The 24,448-nt window shown below is 42.1% G+C and overlaps 9 protein-coding genes across 9 annotated transcripts; 3 read left to right on the top strand and 6 right to left on the bottom strand.

The window, feature by feature from the left end:
- Positions 1-202: 202 nt before the first annotated feature.
- On the bottom strand, positions 203-1,486 carry EAE98_003725 (uncharacterized protein; the record flags this gene model as incomplete). Its single annotated transcript, XM_038951345.1, has 3 exons — positions 203-1,157; positions 1,211-1,300; positions 1,476-1,486. 3 exons carry the CDS (start codon positions 1,484-1,486, stop codon positions 203-205), a joined length of 1,056 nt encoding a protein of 351 aa, XP_038811818.1.
- Positions 1,487-2,070: 584 nt separating this feature from the next.
- On the bottom strand, positions 2,071-2,883 carry EAE98_003726 (uncharacterized protein; the record flags this gene model as incomplete). Its single annotated transcript, XM_038951346.1, has 1 exon — positions 2,071-2,883. One exon carries the CDS (start codon positions 2,881-2,883, stop codon positions 2,071-2,073), a length of 813 nt encoding a protein of 270 aa, XP_038811819.1.
- Positions 2,884-3,999: 1,116 nt separating this feature from the next.
- Positions 4,000-4,476, bottom strand: EAE98_003727 (uncharacterized protein; the record flags this gene model as incomplete). The annotated part of the gene is made up of 1 exon (XM_038951347.1): positions 4,000-4,476. One exon carries the CDS (start codon positions 4,474-4,476, stop codon positions 4,000-4,002), a length of 477 nt encoding a protein of 158 aa, XP_038811820.1.
- A 3,779-nt stretch (positions 4,477-8,255) lies between these two features.
- Positions 8,256-8,717, bottom strand: EAE98_003728 (uncharacterized protein; the record flags this gene model as incomplete). Its single annotated transcript, XM_038951348.1, has 3 exons — positions 8,256-8,360; positions 8,440-8,565; positions 8,631-8,717. The coding sequence occupies 3 exons, from the start codon at positions 8,715-8,717 to the stop codon at positions 8,256-8,258; spliced, it is 318 nt and encodes a 105-aa protein (XP_038811821.1).
- Positions 8,718-10,896: 2,179 nt separating this feature from the next.
- EAE98_003729 (uncharacterized protein) lies at positions 10,897-11,845 on the top strand (the record flags this gene model as incomplete). Its single annotated transcript, XM_038951349.1, has 2 exons — positions 10,897-11,557; positions 11,616-11,845. The coding sequence occupies 2 exons, from the start codon at positions 10,897-10,899 to the stop codon at positions 11,843-11,845; spliced, it is 891 nt and encodes a 296-aa protein (XP_038811822.1).
- A 656-nt stretch (positions 11,846-12,501) lies between these two features.
- EAE98_003730 (uncharacterized protein) lies at positions 12,502-13,204 on the top strand (the record flags this gene model as incomplete). The annotated part of the gene is made up of 2 exons (XM_038951350.1): positions 12,502-13,060; positions 13,110-13,204. 2 exons carry the CDS (start codon positions 12,502-12,504, stop codon positions 13,202-13,204), a joined length of 654 nt encoding a protein of 217 aa, XP_038811823.1.
- A 305-nt stretch (positions 13,205-13,509) lies between these two features.
- EAE98_003731 (uncharacterized protein) lies at positions 13,510-16,110 on the bottom strand. Its single transcript, XM_038951351.1, has 5 exons — positions 15,914-16,110; positions 15,063-15,839; positions 14,863-15,008; positions 14,580-14,807; positions 13,510-14,508 (listed from the first exon to the last, which is right to left on the bottom strand). The coding sequence occupies exons 2-5, from the start codon at positions 15,248-15,250 to the stop codon at positions 13,757-13,759; spliced, it is 1,314 nt and encodes a 437-aa protein (XP_038811824.1). The 5' UTR covers positions 15,251-15,839; positions 15,914-16,110; the 3' UTR covers positions 13,510-13,756.
- A 69-nt stretch (positions 16,111-16,179) lies between these two features.
- EAE98_003732 (uncharacterized protein) lies at positions 16,180-18,190 on the bottom strand (the record flags this gene model as incomplete). Its single annotated transcript, XM_038951352.1, has 3 exons — positions 16,180-17,036; positions 17,089-17,978; positions 18,120-18,190. 3 exons carry the CDS (start codon positions 18,188-18,190, stop codon positions 16,558-16,560), a joined length of 1,440 nt encoding a protein of 479 aa, XP_038811825.1. The 3' UTR covers positions 16,180-16,557.
- Positions 18,191-20,730: 2,540 nt separating this feature from the next.
- Positions 20,731-22,884, top strand: EAE98_003733 (uncharacterized protein). Its single transcript, XM_038951353.1, has 6 exons — positions 20,731-21,014; positions 21,063-21,156; positions 21,207-21,310; positions 21,360-21,558; positions 21,626-21,803; positions 21,870-22,884. The coding sequence occupies exons 1-6, from the start codon at positions 20,998-21,000 to the stop codon at positions 22,652-22,654; spliced, it is 1,377 nt and encodes a 458-aa protein (XP_038811826.1). The 5' UTR covers positions 20,731-20,997; the 3' UTR covers positions 22,655-22,884.
- The last annotated feature ends 1,564 nt before the right edge of the window (positions 22,885-24,448 follow it).

A 24,448-nucleotide genomic window follows, 5' to 3' on the forward strand; every position in this document is an offset into this window, starting at 1 on the left:
AAAACTATTGCAAGGCTCTTTTTCACAGTGGAAAATGAGTTGAGATATGTATTTTATTATATGGTATTCAGAAACAGCTTCTTCTGCAAAGAACTGAAAGTCAACTCGAGATTGTTTCTTGCTGGTCCTGAAATGTAATATCTATACTCTGCATCCTCGATGCGCCATCCAGTTCTCAATTCACACAGAAGCAATCAAAGGTTTATTGTCTGGAAGCTTGCTCTTCACGCCAGCGTAACCTTTGAGCTATTGCCTCAGGATCGTTCGATTTGTTGATGTTGAAAAGCCACTCCGGCGGAGACCAGAAGCGCACCAGCACTGGAGTTTTCCTATTCCAGCTCGGGTCATTTCCCTCGCGGGAGTAATATTGGGAGATGAAGGAATGCGCGTCGAACGAGGGATTGGGACGCCCGTTGGTACTCAATATCTGCACGATTTCCAGATTCTCAAACATCGCCAGGGCATCGCGACAGGAATCGAGATCGTATGAATCGCGATTGGATTCGTATGATCCTGCGAACTCGATCTCGATTTTGCGGATTCTTTTCATGGTTTCGACGGCAACTGGGTCGTATGCGGGAAATAGTCTCTCCAGGGAGAGATGTATTTTGTCAAACGTGTATTGCGTCTTGTTTGCGGAGAAGATGGGGGTATCGATCTCCGGGTTGAAATAGAGCGTACACGGGTACACAAGATTTTCGCCGTGCTCGGGTGTATGAAGATCCTGGTAGAGACGAACGTAGTGGCGGAGTGTCTCGGCGCGACTTTCTCGGTTGACAAAGGCAATGGGGATTCTGCTGGTAGGCGGAGTCTTGTGTTGCATGCAGATGAGACGATCTCTAGAACGTTGCTCGTACGGATAATCGTAGGGAACGTACTGGCCGCGTGGGATGGTTCGTACGACTCCACATCGGAGCGCGACTTTTGTGGGTTCGAAACTGGAGCGCCAGATTTGTCGTTGCACTTCGAGTGGTAGTCTGGGGAAGGGTGTGAACTCTGTGAGTTTAGGTGGATCAGTCGTTTGGGTTCCTTTGTCGACACCCCATGGTTTCTTCATGGCTGGAGACGTCTTAGCTAGAGGTCTTTTGGTTTGAACCTTCGTGCTTTGTGACTTCTTAGACTTCTTGGCTTTACTGCCGGATGATCCTTTTGGAGTCCTTTGAGAAAGAACAATTAGTTGTCATTCAACTTATTGGGAAGTGTTCCTTACATGGTGTTACTATGATCCGTAATTGTTAATTGAGTTTGTTGGTTTTGTGATGGTTGTTGAGTATATTTCTTGAAGAAGTATTGTTCGAAACTGTTATGCAAAAGAGAAAGATCTTTACAATGGAGTAGTTGTTGATTGTATTCTCGAGACTGTGAGACTGTGTTGTTCGAAAAGGTTGTGCGAAGTGAACGTTTATATAATAAAATATTGATCTCGGCTAATCGGCAGCTGTATCAAAACATTGCCCTAATATAATTCACCATACCGTATTACCATTAGTAAATGACCTCGGGAAGCTGTATATTAATCATGTGGCTCTCGAAGACATTGATAGATGCATCAAGAACATTGCTCGGATCTAATTCACCATATCTTATTACCATGAATTAACAAAGCTGACCTATCAATAAGACTTCCAAAGAGGGTGGATAATGAGTTACCTAGATACCAGGTACCTATCTCTAGATACTTCCAAGGTTGTAATTTGAACGTCTATTCCTTAAGTTTACAGAATTTATTGATTCACAACTATAGAATTGCCCTATAGATTCACTCTTCTCGAAAGATACTTTTCAAATTTTACAAGACTTTATGGAATTTGGGAATTCAATCTCATTTTATAGATCATAAATGAAGAAATAGTAGATTCCCAATTGTTTGATTATTTGCTGCTTGATTTTGCCAATGATAGAAAACTAAGTCACCTGGACCAAACTATCAATCTACAGAAAGCTTTTTGACAAACCGTCATCAGCCTGTAATAAATCTCAATCTCATTCAAATTCATCAATGAATGAAACAGATCTCATGCTCTCCTCTTGTTGCCATTCCACCAGGTTCCTCTTTCATTTTAACTCAACCTATACGCCATCCTCGTCCTCCTTTCCCCATACAATTTCTAGTTCCGCCTGTCCAGTCCAATGCTTCTTGATCAGCCTGTTGGTAAATTCTCTATGTAATTGGTTGTCAATGTGAACTCTTGCGTACTTGTGCAAGATCAAGTAAATACGTTGAAGATTCTTGAAACGCTTAATAATATTTAACAGCCTAACCACATCAATCGTATAGTTAAGTCCTGTATAGTCAATCCCGGGGATTCCCAATTTTACGAGATACACCCTGACCTCACGAATACTCTCGAGACATCTCACAATTTCCTGATTGTATGGTGGAAATATATCGTGGAGATCGGAAGATATAGCTTTAACATCCCAGTACATTAGGATGAGACAGTCGATGTTCGGGTTGAAGTACATTACTCGTGGTAATCGCAAATCTGTTGCACCACTCAAGTAGTCATTGGATCCGGAAACCGCTACCTGAAAAGCACTAGAAGACGTTGTTCTTGGAACTCTGTAATTTTCTTGGTAGAGTGCATAATAATGCTTCAAAGTTTCAGCTCGGCTCTCTCGGGTTGCAGATGCCATGGGGAGGTTGACATGGCTACGAAATAAAGATGAAGGCATGTGTCGGAAGGGAGACGATAGGGGTCTCATGAAGGAGTGTTCGCTCAAAATGAGATGTTGTCGTGGAAAAGAGTGGCGCCAAATCTTGTATCGAAGTTCCAAAGGCAAATGAGAAAAACATAAGAAGGTTGTTGCCGGAATAGCTCTGGTTCTTATAAGCTCTGTGAGTTTTTCTTGACTGAGACCCCCGTCTACAATGCTCGGCATATCTGAACTAAAATCTGTGATTGTATGATTGCCCGATTTCGAGTCATCAAAGGATCTGGATTGGGAAAAAGAGTTAGCGGTCGCCGATGTAAATAATGAGAATGATTCTTACGTAGCTGTGATTGAAAATTGCTCATTCTCTGATGTACTTGATGAGACTTCAACCTTCAAGGCTACAAAAGCCTTTTCTTGTTCCCTAGGCTTCAGGTCAGAGAATTGTCTAAAGGACTTTGAATAGGTAATATAAGATAAGTTGATCTTACATGGTGGACGTCTGGTTTGACTTGATTTGACTTGACACTGGAGTTTATTTAAAAGCTTTGCCAGTCACAAGATGAAAGTCTGGAAATATATGTGGATAGCTAGATAACAAGAGTACCTATTGCTTTACTGAAGCTGGGCTGACAGGAGTGTAATTGTTGGTATGAAGTGTTTCAGTCTATTATGGGTAACCGTTTTTAGTCATTATTATCCATGGGCAGCTAGTACTTACATAACCTTGAAAGGAAGCACTAGCGCCTCACTAGCTAACACAGTGCCCTATTTATGATCACATGATCCAGATCCAGACTGTATGCGGTGACTATTCTTCTACAACAGAAGCATTATTGTTGTCTTCCAAGGCTACCTGTGACAGTGCGTCTCCAATAGCCATGGACTTTTGTCAATATCAAATTGATTATATCAGAGCAATGCACATTCAAAACCACACAGCTTTGCAAAATCATTTGTAATATGGCTCCTTCTATTTCTTCAACTGAAGCATTGAACATATTAAAACATCTACTGAATACCAGGTCAAAGGGGTTCTGAATCCCCGAAGAAGAATTGACCTGTCTGAGCTGGTGAAATGAATACAGACACTTAATTTTTAAACTAAATATCACAAACACAATGGACTTAATATTTTAAAATAATTGAATGCTTATTGGATTCAAAGACTAATAGGCTTTGATTGTTGAATATAGCTTCAACTTTTTGAGACGCTGTCGTTGACTGTCCTAGAGCTCAGCCAAAGGTTCTCATTCTCATACATGTTTCCAGTTGATATCCGCCATACCCTTCATTCCGAGCTGCTTTCATCCCAAATGGTATTGTTTGACTATGACCAGGTGATCAGAACATGAAATAGTCGACCACTTGCTTCAAGTATCGACGATTGTGATAAATGTAAAAGCCTACCAATCCTAGCATTGAAACTAGTAGTGCATAAGGTCTTTGACCAGCAAACTTGATTCGCTCTTTTTCATTCTTCTCCTTGTAGTATGGAATGCAACGATTACCATCGATTATTTCAGTAATCTTCATATGGTCCATTCCAGAAATTGCGTGGCCTGTTTGAGTCATATCAAATGTAACAACTTTCTCCCTCCGCTCATCAGGCTTTCCAGACTCCCCACCAAATACAATGTTCATGACTTTAAGTTTCTTAAGTATTCTGAGAACACGAGCGCCATGAATGTTGATTTCTGGAGGGCCGGTACAATACAGTTCAATGCATTTGATTTTTTTGACAATGCTAGAGGATCCTTCAAAACTTTTAAAGATATCGAGCACATATCGGGGCGTAGAGGAACTACGGAAAGCATCCATGGTAAGGAACAGATGATCTATCTTTGGGTTGAAGTAAATAACATTGCAATTGCTGCTCGAAGGGCTGCTGGGCTGCTTGACTAGATGAGTTCCCGAGAAGAGATGTTGAAGAACTTTAATTGTTGCTGGCGAGAACCGTCGAGATTCTGTTGCGATTGGCTGTATGAGACGATAATAGTAAGTTAATGTCACTTTGCGACTTTCGTGGTCGACAAACGCAGTAGTTGGGAGACTAGATCTTGCTTTAGGGCATGGTCGATCAATGAAACTGGTCTCATCTGCGGGATCTTTAACGCCTTCACGAAGGTCGACTCTTCTGGGAGTGAAACATTGGAGCCAGATCCTCCTTCGAACCTCACAAGGAAGACGATTGAAATATTGAAAGGTTTCCGCAGATTATATTTGCTGTAGTTCGATTCCATCGCCTTTGAGGTCATTGTGAATAATCACAGAAGTTCCATCTTCAATTGAGACAGTGACTGGTTCATTGGGAAGTAAGGTAGTGGGCTCCCTGAAATTCTGTTAGAAATGATATTGAGTCTCAAAGTAATATAAAACTTACATGATGCTTAAGTGTAGTATTGGGGTCGAGGAAAGTTTAGAAGCTGTGGAATTTGTTGTTGTTGCTTTCGTTGTTGATGGGTGATGGATGTGTTTCAATGGATGGAGACTGAGTAGATGTGGCGTAGATGCAACTTTAGTCTCCTCAATTATGAGCTGAGTGACCAAACCTGCCCTGATTGGTATAAGAAGAAAATAAATACTATGGATATCTGAGTTGAAATCTTCTTGTAACCGTAAACGAATCAATTCATAGGTAGCTGCTGTATTGTGAAAATCAAGATTAGTAAGTCTCAACTAAACGAGAAATTCGAAGTTTGTGTTGGCAGAATGATCTAATTGGACACCGCCTCCTACAACTAATAAGTAAATCTTTGTGCATGATTGTAAATTGAGGCTATTTCATTATTTCTCAACCTTGCAGCTACTGTTGACTATCTCCTTTAGTTGACATGGCTTATTAGGCTGGATCTGACTCTTCGACCCTTCAACGAATACCCAGCCAGCCAAAAAAAAACCCCCAAAAATCATTTGGACCACAATAACGTAAGCTGATTTATCATAAAAGACTCTGGTTGGTCATAATGGTTCACGAATTCCCGAGAATCCTTTAGACAGATAATAGCCAACAAGAAAAATCACCAATATGGTACAGACAGAAGAAAACTACAAACGATGAAGCCAGTGTAAATACAGATACTTAACAAAGACGAGTTTCATCAGTAGCTGAGAATTTGGAGGAGAATCAACCAGATATACAAAGTCCATCTACAGAACGTTTGTATAGAGTTGCAACAAGGAAGTGAAAGAGAACTCAGTGAAAGAGTCACCATTAAACCCTCAATTTAGACACAATCAACTAGGGAAATATTTTTGTCAAGAACAAGGGACTGAAGCCTTTGGACAAACCAAATTCAGAGCTACTCATGCATCTTCGTTTTAGTAATAAATCAAGTGTTAAGAAGATGAGGCAGCCAAGAGATATTGAAATGGTTCATGCGTCACGAGAAAATAATGCATAGGATCAGAAAGACACTGGAAGATTCAAAGATAACAGTGCGAGCTTGCAACTCTTGGGAGAAATTCTAGATTATAAATTAAAATTATTCAATATCTGGGGAAGACCAAATGGAAGTCTAAAGGAGTTTGCCCACTTCGGATGCCTGCTTCGGATGCCTTCCAATAGTCTGCCGGCTGATTTGGCTTGTTTGTTTTCCCAAGGAGAGATCACTACGCTTATAAAGAGTTGACTTCGTCTTTGACGAAAGAAGATATCGATTTTTTTCTCGTGCTAAAGCCCAAAGCAATGCACTTAATGCGGCAGAAAGATTGTACTCCTCCTATCACATCCTTCATCAATCAACAGTTTCGCCTCGAAACGGGAAAATGCTACGGAATGCTCATTCAACGAATTAGCATGTTTTCAATTACGCGAAGATAGACGAGAAGGAAAAGCTATCGGATCGTCTACGGTACAGCCCCGCTGCCATGGACGTCGATGCTTCTTTATAAGCCAATAATAGTTCACAATATATGGCTGATTTGTTCCATAATGATCTACATCGAGCAGTCAGAACGAGTTCTGAATACCAGAAACACGAGAGAAAGGCTCCATCTCCTCGAATCTGTAGAGATATAAAGAAAGAATGTTCTCCTTCTCTTCCAGGGACAGGTCGATTTACGGTTGATTAGGCATTATATGCTGGCAGATTATGATTCTGATCTGGCGGACTGTGAGAGGGTGATGCCACTTGTAAAGGCCAAAATAGAGAAGATGATTAAAAACATGCAAGACAGATTCCCAGGTTTTGAAACTCCAGGAATCTGAGTATTTTTATGCCAAGAGATTAGTTTTAGCAGTATACTCGGGACCGGCTATCAGCAACAGTTGAGGCAGATGATGCAAAGTCACAGGAATATATGGAAACAATTTCCAGGAAAACTGGTACCCGAATTATGAAAACAGTCAACTTTTAGTTCATAAAAGAAGTCTTATAAGCGGAAGAAAGGGGGGTTTCATAAGAAAGCACGTGCAACTTCCACTCTAAGGATCTCATATACAAAAGCAAAATATGATGAAATTTGAGATTCTCAAACACCGCAGCCACCATACTCTAGAAGAACGTATAATCATAGTTTCTTAAGCACTGTACTTAAGCGCGTCATTTCAAGGCAATGTAGTCTTGGGCAGTACCCTATGTGATTACACTTTTAGCAGACGGGAAAATCCAAAAACACAGAATAGACTACTATATCTAGCAGAGGTGACTATTTTGGTTGCCATTAGCTTGAGATGAAGACGCTTGGAACTGAGAGACCTGACAAGGTCATTTATGACTCTCTAGCCCAATAATTCGGCACCATCATGGCCAGTCAAGTCCTTTCATGAAGCAAATCCAAGGTTTCGTGATCTACCTAAGTAGCAAGTCAATTGGCATAGAGCAAAATGAATAAATTTCCTGGGGCGAGACGCTGTGTAGTTGTTTGAGATAGAGATTAGCATAAAATAAGCATGATTTGTTCAGAGACAAAGATTGACGGTCAAGAAAGAGTAGATTGTAGCCATGAACGCCGAGGTATGGTGTGCCGAAAGTGCAGTTTTGCAAATCAAACAAGGTGGAAAGAAGTTATTGGCGATTCTATCATGCTCTGAGCCTAGAGAAAAATTAGATATTGAATTCTTGAAGACTAGAGAGAATTTATATAATGGATGTCGTTGGAACTAGGTTCTGCCCTTGCTTACCGCCAAAGCTTCTTCCGTGACCAATTCGAGATCTCTCCACACCCACTAATCGACACAAAAAGAACATCAACACAGACAAGAAGAGTAAGCTACGCTTCTTGCAGACAAGTTCCCGGGGCTTTTAGAGTATTTTGGTTACCAGGAATCGCGCACATGACGCTTTTACTTCTGCATAGCTATAAGTCATGACAAGCGCGATGTTTGTCTATAAATATCTAAACGCTGGGAAGTTTTTAGCATTCAGATCACAATTTAATTCAAACGACGGACCATAAATTCATTGCTAGCTTTCAGATCTTTGAATGACAAGCTTCGAAGAAATGCGATGATAACAATTAAGATTTTCTTTTGAAAAGATAGAGATAGGAGAAAGTGGTTTGGATTTTCGAACAACAGAAAAGATGAGAATTCCCAAAGGCCGTTTGCCAGTGATAACACAGCAAAAGCGCATTTTCAATCTGCTATAGTCTTCTCCTCACTTGCACACACTATAGTCTGCTGCCACGAAGGTACACTTTCCAGAACAGCATGTACCCTGGGGACCAGCGATGCTCACGCAAGTAGCACCCTTCGCCAAACACTAAATCGGAAGGCATTGTCAGTACAACCCTCATCCAACCATGTATCTTATCTCAGGACACGTCACAAATGGCACGAACCTTCTTCTTTCGAATGCAGTGAGCATCATCTGCCACTCCCGGTTCGTTTTCACACGACAACCCATCGCAGCATGTGCCAACAGGACCGGCGAATCCAGAGCAGAAAGCACCCTCAGTGAGACATTGCTATGGTTCAAAAATCAGATTTGATAATTCAAAATCCTGGGGTAAGGGTGGAGAGGAAGAAATACTGTGCATGCTTTGTCTTGAGGAACAGCCACGGCGACAGTCGACACTACGAGGAGCGCGAAGATACTGAGGGATTGACTGAGCTTCATTTTCTGACAAATTTCTGGAAGTTTTATTATTAGATATGAGAGAAGTTATCGATGAGGAAATGAATGAAGTTATGGGATATCAATCCTTTTATCTCCTCATAAGATGTCCCTTAACGCCATCATAGGTGCATCGATCTCATCAGCTGTTTATGAGCTGACCCAAGCTGAACGTCTGCCAAGCGACTGCCAAGAAGATTTACGAGAGCCCCTTACTTCCCCGAATTATTTCGGTATGACGATCACCCTTTAGCAGATCGTATGCATGACCGTTTCAAGTCTGTGAGTGGTGCGCTATTTTACCCCGCATCATATCAGCATATCGCGAGCAAATCTCGTTACCTAGCTAAACGACAACAGGTATGTAATCCAGCGGGAAGAAATATATAATCTCAATGACGACTGGCGGTGAGCCAAAGAACTTGTTGACTTCAACAATCTAGTTTCTCGCACAGTAATAGGATTTTGTATTTGTACATGTTCACAGCTTTCAGGCTTTAGATACCTATGATTTGAAGTGGATACAATCTGATACTCGAAACCAACATATGATTGTGTAGACAGGAAGGCTTTTGATTTCCATTGTCATTGATCATTCCACGTGGGGAACCGAACGGCATTGGACTCCTGTCTCAGAAGATGACAGCTTTTTTGTCTCATTAGTTCATAGTTTCGAGACCGTCCACCGTGTTTCCAAGCCACTTCTTCGAGGAGAATTTGACCCCAAGTATGGCTCACAACCCGAACCAGTTCAAAAAGGGTTCAGATGAACCATGGTTACTTGTCGAACTTCGTTTTCTTAGTGAGTATCATACTTTTGGATTGATCTTGTTGACTTACCACAATGCTGGGCAGGGTCATATCCATATTTATACATGGCTGGTATCACGTCATACGACATGAGCTCTTGAGCCTGAGCATTCCAACCTTCTGGAATATCCATAGGGATCTCGTTCTTTGCGAGAAAATTTGAGCTCACCGTTGTATTTGCTTGGCCATGTTCTGTAAGTTCTAGCATGCCCCGTGCCACCATTCTGTCTGCAGACGCTTCGATTATTTTACGAGCTTGAATATTTAGCGAATCAAGACGCGGAAGACACCGATTTCTCTAGTATTCAGAATGATCATCTTCAGATTCTGATCCCTTGAGAGTATTCCATTTGGTATCGTTCTTTCCAGCTAGCTTAAGTATCTCAACATAGCCGTTGAAATCGTCGATTGAGGTATGTTTCAATACAAACATAGCTCATGGTGTCGGAAAGTCTTCTTGGTCTGACTGCGCAATGATCGTCGAAGGCCAGGGGCTGGCTGACTTTAGTTATCATGTACAAAATTCCCTCATTCCAATGAGAACGGTATTACCATGACATAATCTTGATCATATTGGATGTGGCACCGTAACTCGAAATCCATGCACATCGCACCAATCAACAAATTATAATGGTCGAGTGACCTTGCATCAGTTTGAATTGAGTCAATTGTTCTTTAGAATTGTCACTCCATAATTGTGTAATCATATTTTGGTTTTAGTTCTTGAATAATCCTTTGGCTGTCGCTAGATTTGTTGGTTGGTTCTTACCGCGCGGTACTGTTCATGGTGTACTTGTTGGTCACTAGGAATTGAGGATGCCTTGGACTCCGAACCAATGATACGAGGAGCTTCAAAGCACAATTCTTTATTGAATTGCTTAATCAAAAAATCTCTCATCTTCTGTGCGGGGAGTCTTTGGTATTGTACAAGAAGGCACATCTCAAGATGGTTTTGCCAAAATCGCAAATACCTTTCATATTACTAGGCTTGTTTATATTGTTATTGCCGTTCTAAATTATGGAAAGCTGAAATTTTGCCTGGGTTTGTCGTGCTAGTTACGCCTTGCAGACTGAAGACATCACAAAAAGCCGCGTTGAAGGTCGAGTTCAGATTCCAACAATCATTGATGGCCAGAAATCGGGTTGGATAGGTCTTTACCCGTTTGATCGATCTCTTCAATGTCTCGTGAGCCATGAAGCGGATTCTAACCAAGATTTGACCTCCGCTGCCCATGACCAGCTGCCGAGTGAAGCGAGTGATAACATGTTTTATATTTAGTACAATGCCTAACTGCAATGTTTGAACCATAACACCCGTGCTATACATACATAGAGACCATATCTCTTTGCACCGTGTAATCAATTCTACCCCATGCCAGGGTTTTTGGGAAAAAACAAAGACAAGGCGGCAAAAGGCCCAGCCACCGCCTCGGTACAATCTAATAGTGATAGGCCAAAGCAAGAACGAAGAAGACATTCGGATTATGTCCAAGACAAATCATCTCATCGTCCTGGTTTATTCACATCCAAAACATGGCATACTCCCACAACTGGTGAGCCGAGCCCGAAACTTCCCAAATCAAAAAAGCATGGACGTGTGAGATCGTTATTCAGCCATTCAGATAGCTCGAACGATGAAGATGAAGACGGTCTTGAATTCAAGTGTAAAGGCGACGGGTCTCTTGTAAGAGACGGGGGTTCTTCAAGCAGAGACAATGCTTCTCTTAAACCAGTCCAACGTAAAGGTTCGACTCGTAGTCAATCCACGGTTAAACCAAAAATTCCAAGCAGCCGTTCTAGTTCGAAAAATTCATTGGCCCCACGAAAAACAACATCATCAGATGCGCCTCCGACCATGCTGAAATCACCATATACAGAATTATCAGCAACTTCACATATTAATCCACGCCCGCGTAGAGATGTGTACGACCCAAGAGATCGAACCGAAGACTCTGGTGCTATATCTGATCCGGAATACTGCCGTGGAAGAGATGTTAGGAATTCGAGCAGAAATCGTGTGAGAGACGCGAAAGGTATGTTTCTGTGTTTCATCACTTATTTTGTTAGAGTAATAAGTTAACAACAAATTAGTCCAGCCCCCCAATAATGGTTACGATTTCTCACGCAATGGACATAAGCCATCTTCTAGGAGAAGGGAGAATCCCGATTCCTCGGCCCCAAAAACTGCTGGGAATAGATATTTGGCGAGAGTCCCTCTCAATGATCATGAGCCTCATACTTATCAGGTTCAAGACTACAGAAAATTTAATTTAGCATCTCTCAATCAGCATCGTGTGTATGAGCTAGGGACTCGTGTATGATGGTGAAGGTCTAGTCCTACAGGAGTCACGATGTAATTACTTCTACTTTCGCTCTTTTCCCTCCATTTTCAGCCGGTATTTTACTATTTTTATTGTCACTTCTTTTGATTGAGGTGATTTATTAGTTAGCCAATTTGTACTTATATCTTTATTACTTTTTTTCTCCACACTCATGAAATACTGAGTGTCTACTCCTTTTCAACGAGAATTCTTGATTAACTGTCCCTCGAATTACTCGAGCAACAGACCATTCTAAATATCAATATCAACTTGCGTCATAAAAACCATCAACTTTTGATCTTTTGTTGTATTACAAAAGAAAACCAACCGTTGATCCTTCAAGAGGCTGGAGCAAGGCAAATTCACAATCGCTAACCGCCAACCTCCGACCCCCTCAAGCACACACCACTCCAGGTCAAAGTTTCAACTAACCGTCATGAATCCTGTTTTACTGCCACAACGAATCTTTTTCTCATACAAATGACCGAACAAAAATGCCATGCAAGTGTTGGTAATATCTTATATTGTAGCATCGCGGTACTATCCATAGTGGAGAACCATTATTCTAAAGTAACCTTAACACTAACCTTCTACTCCACAAACACCCCATTTCATTCCATCTAAACCTATCTCACACCATCTCATCTCATCTTAGCATGCCCTTCCTCACAAACAAACCTCTCATCTCCTCAACCCTTCACCAAACCCGCACACGCAGTAACACCGACCCCAAGCCCCCAAAACCATCACATTCCAATTCTGCATCCATAGACTCGGGATATGCAAGTGGATGGGGAACCATCCATTTCTGTTCCAAAGGACCATTCACTTCTCGACGAACCTCTATATTCAACGACGAACATCTAACTTGCGAGGGCCATCCTGTCATTTTCGAGTATGGTGAAGACATCAAGGTATTCTACATCGGAGAGGCAAAAATCGCGAATCTGCGGGAGAGAATGGGGAAGAGTCGGGAGGTATTTATCGGAAAGGCAGCGCGGAAAAGTAAATCGGGGAATAAGTACAAGAATGCAAATAGCGCGAGTCGTCGAGATAGCCAAGCTTCAGGAAAACTTTTCTCAAAACCAAAACCGATTCGAAGGGGGAGGATGGTGAAAGATGAGAGGGGTCATGTGAGAGCTGTGTATGAAGATGAGGAACCTATTGATTTGGGGAGGAGAATTGCTAGGGAATCTATTAGGGATATCTCGACTCGTAAGTGTATGTTGTGTTCTTGGCAGGGGTGACGCTAATGTGGAGTTAGTTCTTAAAGTGCCGTTGGTGCCTGTAAGAAATACGATGGATGGAGGAGGTGAACATAGTGTTAGAGCATTGTGGAGCTGGGGGTTTGGAAATTGATGGGATTGTTTGGGATTTGATACTTTCACTTCCAACAAGGCGTCGTGGAAACAGGAAAATTGGTGTTTGGAGACTTGATGCTTACTGGTAATATCCTGAGGATTGGGCAATTCTAGTATGCTTGTTGCATCTTGATGTTAGCGAGTATATGATATTCACTTAAATGTTATTGTGGATGGTTCTGTGAGGAACTCTAAGTGCAATTTGTCGTTTGCAATTTGTCGTTGACAGCTGAGAGCAAGCAGCGCTTGCATGAACTTCATATTAATGTCAATGATATACAAAGCGGAAGGACGAAAGATATTCGAATCAAGGAGGTCGAAGACTAAGAATGCGTCGAAGGTAATGTCTCATGAAGCTGATAAAAGCAGAGAGTGTAGTTGTAAAAGTTGCGTATATACTTTTCTAAACCAATGCTATCTTGAAATCTATTTTACAAGTCATTAATCTATGGTGACGTTTGCTTCTTTTGAGGCTCATATCAATGATGTTTAGTAATTCGTGCTACTCGTCCGCTTTTCCCATATCTATCCCGTAGCATCTTCTCCTAAATCAAGCAAACTTCTTAACATGCATCCCAGTTTTGCTCAACCTAGCTGCAATAAAAAAAGCCACTGTTGCGATAAGCAATGCTCCACAAAATGCTATGGTAGGAACATATCCGGAACTCGAGAGGATCTGTCCAGCAACTGGTGTACCGACCAAAAGACCCAATCCACCAATTGCAAAAGCCATACCCATTCTCGTGCCTACGACGCCCATGTGAGGGCTAAGCGTTACGATGATCGTGGGTGGAATTGATACGAAACACCCTGTGGAAAATCCATAGAGAAGGGCGAATACGACCAGACCGCCAACAGAATGAACACCAGTCCAGCCGAATGCCACAACACTTGCGATGAGTGTTCCTGGTATGATGATATTTAAGGGACCGAATTTATCGGCAAAATAGTTGGGGATGATACGACCGAAGATAGATGCCGCATTGATGGTACTCAACATATAGAATGCCGAGTTTGAATTCATGATTTTTTCATCCATGGCGTAGGATGAGATGTAGTAAAAAGGAATATTAAGACCCATGAACCCGAAAAAGAGGCCGATAGTAAAGAGCAGGTATGGTAGTTCTTTGAATGCGGCCAGATCTATCAGCTTTCGCTTTTGCGATGGCTTCACACGCATCTTCATTATGCTGATGGAGATAGAAAGAGTAGCGAGGAATATAAATCCAAGGGCTCTTGTTGTCCAACCAAAGCCGATTTTAGGTTGAAGATTATGGAAAATAATTGGGTAAAGTACGCCCCCTGAGAATATTAGCTACCAACTCGTTCCCGCTGTGTTGAATGGTATAATAATCAATGAGGAAATTACATACCAAGTGAACTTCCACTAGCCGCAATACCAGTTGCGAAAGCTTTCCGTGTTGAGAAATAAGTAGAAACGATCGCAACACTAGGAACAAAAAGACATCCCAATCCAATCCCCATGCACATAGCTTGTGCAAGCACAATTTGCCAGTAGCTTGTGGAGATAGATGTCATCATCATCCCGAAGACAACCATGAATGTCCCAGTACACAGGAGGGGACGAAAGAGACCGGCATCTAGGAAGAAGTTAGTAATTCGTTATTTTAAGAGAGGTAAAGGGGGAAAGATTACCGAAGAGAGGACCAGTGAAAACCCCCACAAGTAAGAGCAAAAAAGCTTGTATAGAACCAATCCATGAGATATTAGATGGTGATTCGTGAGATAGTAAACCATTTTCATAAAAAGTTTGGAATGCACCAAACATATTTACTATACCCCTGTTGTCATTGTCAGCTTTAAGTGGGTGCCATTTCTTGGAATGAAAAACATACCATGAATTAAAGAATAAGAAGAAACTCCCGACCACTTGAAGCCATGCAACGACTCCTCCATTTGGAATATCGGCATGAGGATTCGGGGCAACCTGAGGAAGTTCTTCGGCAATAATGTCAGAATCATTACCCGATAATTTTTCTTCCTTTGATTCAATCGATCCCCCAGCCGAAGTATTTTGATCCATATCGGTGGATATCTGATCCGTCGGGCGATTGACGGGATCGGTTTCAGATTCGTGATTGTGGAAAGTATGTTTGGTTACTATGGTACCGGTATGTGGCTTTCGGCGGAGTTCAAAAATTGATGGTATCAATTGAGTATTATCCCGTGTATATCAAGCGAGTACATTCTCCTCTCTTATATCCATCCTTTCGCGCTCAGAAGGTCTTGAAGTGAGAAACTAGCAACAGATTCACAATTTTGAGAGCGCGGATTGATACAAGTAGACCGCGGATGTTGCGGTAGGATCTCTTATATTCTTATATCCGCCAATTATATGACTCGCTAGCGCTAAGATCGCCCAAGATGTGGAGAAAGATCGTGGAAGGTGTCAAGAGTGGATATGAGACATGGGAAGATTTCTTCAATATCTTCTTTTAGCCCGAGCGTTTCTGGCGGTATTGGGACTCGGGACGTACGTATAAGGCCGAGTTTCATGTCGGTGATTCAATGGAAAGGCGAAACTCATGGCGGTGGGTGATATCGATCTTGAAAGTGAAGCCAAAAGTTTCACGGAGATATGGTCGTTGGAGTTGTACTTTGAGGCGATGTCACTAGTTGTGCCATGAGATCGGCGTCAGCAGTGATCAGTCATCTTCTTCACGTCTCTTGGGCAGGATTGGCCTACAACCCCTTGGAGGTTTGTCTTGCATCACCCTCATTCCCATCGTCGTCATCATCATTATCATCCAAGATATCGGAATCGTGTTATCTCGACATTGAGAGAACGCAACAAAGGATATCAAAGGCATACGTTGCCTAATATCATCAATGCTGTCTGTATCCGGGAGAAGATAAGCCGGCGAACCTCTCAAAATAACATATCGATGAGCTCAGTATTTTCACGATAACTATTAATAGTAACTTTCTGCACGATTGGAATAGATGACAGTGTCACCAAACGATAGGTCACTCGCATCCTGTATAACCTTAATTATGCGGTGCACTGTCTCTGATATTGAGTTCGTACCTACCTATCTAGGTAGACTTTTATCGATTTGCGCTACTCATCCCACCCGAAAGTATATAATACCTCATGACCGCTCGCTCACTCACCCACCCATGCATAAAAGATTAATCTTCACAATCGATCAAGACGCAAGATTTCAATACCAGAATGGAATTGATCTTCATACTGCCCTTGTATAACTACCTAAATATATCGCCATTCAACGTGATCAGATACAAATACTACCATCTCAAACCATCAACCGTTAACCATTAACCTGCTCAACTCTTTTCATTTAGTTCAGGGCTACTTCCAGCCTCGATCTATGCCTCTCCATCTCTCAAAAGCTCGACTCGTGCAGCAGCATAAGGCCTCGACGGATTGCCAGCAGGTTTGATACCGAGCAATAGCGTTATTTGTACCTCACCAAACTGTCTGCGGTTATCATGGAACAGACGAAAATTGTCCTCAGAAACAACATCCCCTCGCACAGGACTATAGAATGTGACCGGTGATCGAGGTCTGGCTTTGACGATGAGATTCAACTCGCTGGCTAGATAAGCAATTTCGGTACACGATGACGTGCAAGCAGTGACGATTTCTTGTCGAGTCTTTCCGCTGAGAAGACATAGAGGTAGAAGTACGTCGACTAACTCCTTGCCAATTTCCTGAAAGGTAAAGTTATCTGGGAGATAACATAGATCTCCGTATCCAGTTCTTATTGGGTCGTCGACAAAGCGTGTGCTGTTGTTCCGAAGACAGAAATAATTCTCAACCGCATTATCAATCTTCTCGGGATGTCCTAGAGTATGTTAATATTCACTCATCTTCAGACGATACAGGGTATTACTGACCTTGCAAGTGGGGGTTTATACTGGCTCGAAATTGTTCTATGTCTTTTGGCATGCGCGAAAAAACAGCTTCCAACAAATATCGTGATACCAACGCCCGAAATATTGTTCTCATGCTCAATTTTTCCAGGCTTGAAGATTGGAAGTAGTCGGGAATATCACTTAGATTCATGATTCGTAAAGAGTTCACAAGGAGTGAAACGGTTGTTATGCTTTTCCTATTGTTCCGGTCGTGATCATTTATCTGGGCAATGTTGGGCCCAGAAAGTGGAAGACAATCATTCCGTATGATATTCTCGCTGGCGAGCATGTCTAAAGTGTAATCGACAAAGCGATGAATGGTTTCCAGGCGTTCTTGTACCTCTGCAGATTCAAGAGGATACTGCATGATCACTTCGTCCTCCAGTGGTGATGGAATAAATATCGAAGATTTGTTGTCGGTACATTTTACCGGTGCTGGTGTAGGCTTTTCCAGACCAGAAGGGCCCCAGAGCAGAGGAACATTTCCTGTAAAAATCGGAAGGCTTGCCTCGTGCTCGGCATGGGTTATTCCATCATCATTGAATGTACAACTTCTGCTGATGTTTTCGGCCGTGCTCTCGTCAACGATGCAAAGTGCGCATCTGCTCGGCCGAGTGAACTCTGCAATTTTCGAATTTGGGTTTAACACCCTACATGGTAATCCGCGTACAACACAGCGCTGGCAAGGTCCGCCGGACTTTGGAATACCAGAGGCTTGTATTTGCTCAGCTTTGTATTTGTTTTGGTCACCCTGTGACAAGCTCTTGTACCATGGCGCTGTGTGGACAGCAAATACATGTCGCTTCACCCCCAGTATCCTCGGAGCCTGTGGGATTTCAAGAACTTTCGATGTCTTTGGGTCTACTGGCAGGCTACACTTACTGTTGAGTTTCACTATGACAATTCGATTAGCAAGTTTCAACGATGGAAATCAAAAAGTGCAAAGAAGCCACACCACCAAAAAGATAGTTTCTAGTAATTAAGGGAAGTCAATATGTCATGGTTTCACTTACTGCAATTTAGACATGGCATCGTTAGCTGTTTGGACGGAACGTTTTCCATTCTTTTCGGCCGCCTTGTGCATTCCATTTTGTGTGTGTGACAGTGGTCACACTTTCCATCGGCATCCTTCAAGTCGTATACACAATTGGTCTTGTTTTGATAGCACAACTCACAGTGCCCGAGTGGATGGCTCGTTGAATCGAACTTGTAGTTTGGAGGGAACACAATACACTTGACTTCTCTTGACAGACAGCTTTCACATGCTGGTGAACGCTCGGTCCCGAAATCAGTCAAGTCTTTAATCTTCTTTGCTTTTCTCTCACTGTCTTTCTCTGCCTGTATCCTTTTTTGCTCGGCCTTTTCTCTCCTCCGAATTGTAGTTTCGCTGGTTGCGTCTCTCGGCATGTTGAATAAATAAATCGATCGAAGATGACGAGCTTCTACTGAAATGAGGATGAAGATATTACGTGTGTAGAAACTCAGGTATTGATGTATCGAGTGCTTGCAAATAGATGCTAGAACACCCAATACTTAAACACAAGATTACTAGGTAAACTTAAGATATCGAAAAACACAACCAAAATCCAAATCAGGAACAATAAACAACAGAAGATAAACAATAAACAAACTGTGTGTTGTTTATCTTGATCTTTTCAAACAGTTTATTATTCAGGTTGTCCCGAGGATTCCTTATTCCAAAACATGACAACTCGACGTTTGTCTTCAATATTCTGTTCTTTGGTCCCGATGACTGCGAAAGTTTTGGAGTTCGAGACTTCCCTAGTACCACCTGAAGAAAAAGTAAAGAAATTCGGATCGGGATGTCAAGATTTGCACAGAAAATGGCTCAGTTTCGGGTCACGGATTCCAACAGAACCCATCCGAGCGAATGAGGCAAGTTATATGGTATTGATCAAGGAATACAATGCCAATATATTCGGGACTACAGACGGGTATCTACATAGTTGCTGCTGGGCAGACACACTCGGCGTAGTGGTTTGAATCTTTCTGTGGACACCTGCATCGCGGCTAGCCCTGGTTTAATATTGCCCCACTTGGTGGCGTCGAGGGAAGGCTCCTCTAAAATCAATGGAAACCCAGGTGGGTGTGCGCGATTAATAAAAGTCCTTGTTTGAAAGATCCCCCGCTTCACCATATCAATACCCGACATTTTTGCTCAATACTTGATCACGGATACGTTGCAGATATTACAGGGGGGCTACTATGCAGATGGTGCATGTGCGGCTTCGCACAGTGCAGCGAAAGACACATTTCTACAGCAACAGGCAATCACTTTGTTTCAGTTTGCACTGAAGATTCAAAGTAATTGGGTAAAAGGAGAATATGTACTTGAAAGAGCATTTCCAATCTCCTGCATTCTGTATTAGGGGTGTTGTGCAGGATGAAAAAAGAAAATCACCCCTCTCTATGCGGAGATCTGACGGGTAAAGCCTTAAAGTCACGTCAATCGTTCATGCGAACGCGACTATTGTCTATAGAAAAGTTGTCTGTTGTCAACAAACCCATCAGAAACTCAGGAAATTCAGATTATTCCAGGTATGTTTACATCTTTTATCTTCCAGCTTATTATTCTTTCAATCACTCCGTCTTTTGCAACAACTTTTCTGACTTCCATCTTTACACTCATTCTCAGTTTTCACCACTTTTTTTTTGGCAAAGTCTATCCTAGTACTTCTTCCACTTCAATAAACAGTCATGGACTCTAATTCAGGACTATTCGTTGGCTTGGACATCGGTACCTGCCTCACGAAAGTATGTTATCGAGTTGGAAGAAATGGAACAACGCATGATATCTTCCTTGGGTCAACAACCTCCCCCGACGTATGCTCGACAACATCAACAACTATCCCTTCAGGATTATACTACCCCCCTGATTCCAATGTCCCTCTTTGGGGAGACGATATTACAGATGCAAGATTATCGATGAATTTTGATTCTTGTAGATTAGTTCGATATTGGAAAAGCGGTTTGCAACCAGGCTCCCACTCTTACATGGACATCGTCGCCAAATCACAGCTTCTAAAACTCAATGTTGATCAATTCCCATTTCAAATGGCAGTGCATCTTCTGAATCGATTATTCTTTGATGAATCTGCTTTATTGAAATTGACGATGAGTCGAGCATCATGCAATCTAGGAGATGTTTGTCTGGTCTTTGGAAAACCATCAGGCTGGCAGATGTCTACTTACAAAGTGTTTCAAGATGCTGCAGAATCTCTTGGATTTACTCGTCGTCAGATCAAATTCGTTTCTGAAACAGAGGCATTCTTTCGAGAGTATCTCAAGAGTGGAGGAAGTTTGAGTGTAAGTTTTCTTTCTTTCAATGACCTTCATTGCTTACAATCGTACAGAAAGATGATGCAATTGTTATTGCTGATTGCGGGGGTTATACTGTGGTTTGTAAACTTCTGTCACTTCCAGTTTTATTCCCATCATGCTGATTCAATATAGGATATTGACGCTTACCAAATAGTTGGGTTGAATGAAGACAAGAAGTCGGTGACACAAGTCTCCCCAGCTGGCATTTTACCTTTGAGTAAGTACACTGTGGTAGCCACTACAACTGTCATTCTAGACTATGTCCTTCGCCCGCTATATTACTTACAATTCACGGTTTAAGGTCTACCATATGGCTCCGAAAGTGTGTGGCCCATCGCGAAACAATATTTTCGCTCTTTACTCGAAGAGAAGAATGATTACATCGAGGATCATATCAAACGTATACTTGATGATCTTTTGCCTCTCTGGATTTGGCAGATTCAAAAGGCAAAGAATATACCGGGCCATCTTGCTTCGGATAATTGCTACGTCTTTTATCATGCCTTGATACGTGCAGATGAAACCAGATCTCCGCCTTGGTCGGCTGGCATGCTAAGAATACCATGGTATGACATAGTATCCCATTTATGCAATACATACTAACAAAACATTAGGAAAATAATCGTTGGATTCTTTGAAGAGGCATCAATTGATCCAATTGTAAGTGAGTTACGAATCTTTATCAAGCGGCTCCCTATCAAACCAGTCGTAAGTTCTCATTGACCGATCAACAAGTATCTCGATGCTAACAAATTTAGCGTGTGATTCTTGGCGGTGGATACTCCATGATGAGTATTGTTAAAGATGCCTTGTTCGAGCTTGGCAAGGAATTGAATATCAAATTTTGCCAACATCAAGATAGGTATGAATCTAAAATAGAGCTTCAAAGAAACAATCCTGACTCTCACAAGCAAGCCAGTGGCAGCTGGGGCTGTTGATATGGCCGCAAATCCTGATATCGTGGAATCAAGACTTTTAAAGTCTTCATATTCTATTTTAACAAAATTTCCATGGTCGGAAAAGGAAGGACCACGTGAGATTTATCAGCCCTCCCGGAACCAATTTGATCATTCGTGGGAATTCAAGGCTCATGATTGGATGGGTAAAGTGGTATATTTCCTCGTTCTTATCATCTTACTAGGTACCCAGTTTCTAGTCGGCTAATGAATTGGTTTAGGGTGAGAAGATCTCGTCGAAACAAATCTTCACCTCAGATAGCAACGAATATCTCTGGCGAGAACGATTCGTCCGTGAATACGATGACCTTTCTTGGCAGGAAACTATAAACGCTTGGGATGTTCATCCTGGACCAGGTAGATTTACTGTTCCAAAGAAACTTCAAGGGGCACAGTGCGGTATGTAATCAGCATTTGCTCTCATTCTCACAGCCTACATTTAGCTAATTCTTCCCGAAACTTCAGAAACTATTACCTTGAATGTTGATTTTCGCAAAAAGATTTCGGACCACTCCGTACTGAGAAAGAAGAAGGGGTATTTCTATATACGATACTCCCTGGAGCTCCACCTAGACGGAGACTCTCTAACCTTCCTGGTCAAGACGAAGGACAAGAATGGGAACCATTACATAGTGGAGATCGACGATCTGGGAACTACAATCTCTTCAGTGATTTTAACAGGAGACTGCGCTCAAACCCGCGAAGAACGTAGCTCGAACATTTCAAAGTCGACAATAGTGGATAAGATCAGTTCTGCTTCTACTTGTGGTAGCCATGTTAAGGCATCGAGTCAAAATATTGGTATCAATACATCCCCTGATGATGCATCATCTCAAGCATGCAATTCCGTCAATCCAGTGACACCAACGCCAACTTTGGTCGATCCATTTGAAAAAATTGAGTACGACTCGGTGAATCTAAATCTCCTGCTAGATCAACACCACATCAGTAGCCAAGAATTAGAGGATCCCTTTTCCTCTCATTATCCGCGACAAAAAAGTGATCTGTATAAGCCAGCACGTCGACCACGCAAGGGGATGAAGAGCAAGAAAGCTCCAACCTTGGAGACACCCCAGGTTCCACGACCGACAACACTCGATGACATAGGATTACCTAGGAGTGATGGCTCTCAAATTATCGATGAACCGTCATCGTTGGTATTACCATTACCATCACCTGTAGTGCCAGAAGACACGATAGTTGTGCGGCGTCGAAAGATCTCCTTTACAACCCCAGCACGATTCGGATAACTTTACTTTAATGGCGCTCTGTCCGGATTCCGCTTTATGATGTGTATTCTAGTCTTTTCATATTCACGATTGTTTTACAGGCCGGGCTGTACTTAATTTTCACAATACTCTGGAGGTCTTGGTGAGGAAATGAAGGACAATGTATACACTCCCAATCGATGAGTCTAGATGGAGTTGTTTATTTTGTTCTGATATTGACATATGAGGGGTTGTTGTAATTATTTCAGCTGAGTTGGATAAGTGGCCTTATGTGTCTTATAACCCAACTACTGTAAATGTCTGTTTAAAATTTACTTGATCTTTTCCAGATGATATCGCATAAGAACTGGTGTAATTCAAAAACATGCAATCGATTTCGCGAGACGTTAGGTGTTGATTCCCCACGACTACTCCCCACAAATACGGAGTAATAAGCTTAAACTTCAAGGTTTGCGATGTTGATTAGTTTCCCATCTTCCCCATCTTATTTTCGATCGGTGGCCCTTGCCTTATCAATACCTAGACACCCAGCGATAAGTAGGTGCTCCTCCCGTCTATATGAAATCATTTATGCAAGTCCAAAATAAACACTCGAACGCATGCCGGCGAGCTTGGCCTATGTGCCAATGATAAATCGGCAGCCATCCTAGGTATTTTTGGTATCTTCAAAGTACTATGTCTTGAGATGCCCAAGCTGTGAAGTTATTCTTCTATCTTCCAATGACATTAATGGAGATTACCATCGTCAAAAATCCTCGACGAAATAGACGGATTGCTTCCCATGGATTATGATCACGCTGCGCCGGATTTATACAGATAGAGATTGTCTTATTGGAGAGTCTCTCCACAGGATAGAGTACATTTCAGACATCCTCGACTGCCTACAAACTATCTGACTTGATCCATCATCAATCTTCTAGTATAAAATCCTAATCTCGCTATCATCGTTCTCCCCAGAATTAAACTTGATAGCTCACCAAATAAAGAAGTTTAAAAATGGGCAAAGCGACAATTCTCCCCCCACCCATGATGTACAGAGATAATCCAGCTCTCAATGATGCCTCAACTTTCTCTGCTACCAGTGATGGGTATGAGGATTGAGAAGAACAATCTCCCGCTTATTCGTACACCGATGAACCCACTTCAACGCCATCCGCGAGCTCTGTACCTACCCATCCAACTCGAGGAGTATGGTACTGGTACAACTACCTTTTTTTCTCTGTTTTGATAGCTGCATACTTATATCTAATACCTTTCAGTCCTCCTCCCGATCTTCCATTCTCGCCCCATGACCTTGATGGCAGCGAATTCGGAACTCGTTTCCCAAACTTCTCCACAAACGCAACTACTTTATATGACATGATCCGAGAGCAAATTAAGTGATCACTAGGATATCACGTGAATATCACTGGTTGGCACAATGAACGAAGCGTCAAGGAAACAAGGGGACCAAAAGTAAAATCACCGACCTTTTGAATCGGGTTAACATCACTCATCTTCTCACTCGAGGTATTGGTCTGAACGGAGTAATTCAGTGTTTGCCTAACAATATCAAAGGTTATAGAGCTGGCAGGATCCCAAGTTCCGAAGCGACAGTAATCGCAGATGAAGAAAGCCAGACTGATGAACTCAAAGCTTGGTGTTAAGCTTATGTTTCAAATCCTGCCGGCGTGAAATCTTTCATGCTTAAACGAGAGGTCATAAATCACGATACCAGGAAGTTAGAACCACATCACCAATCTACTCTTGCCAATCAAACTATCGAGGGTAGGATGTCGAAATTGATTTCCTTTCCGCCCATAAGCGACTTTATTA

Source organism: Botrytis deweyae (genome assembly GCF_014898535.1).
Source record: "Botrytis deweyae strain B1 chromosome Unknown BDEW_007, whole genome shotgun sequence".
NCBI lineage: Eukaryota > Fungi > Ascomycota > Leotiomycetes > Helotiales > Sclerotiniaceae > Botrytis > Botrytis deweyae.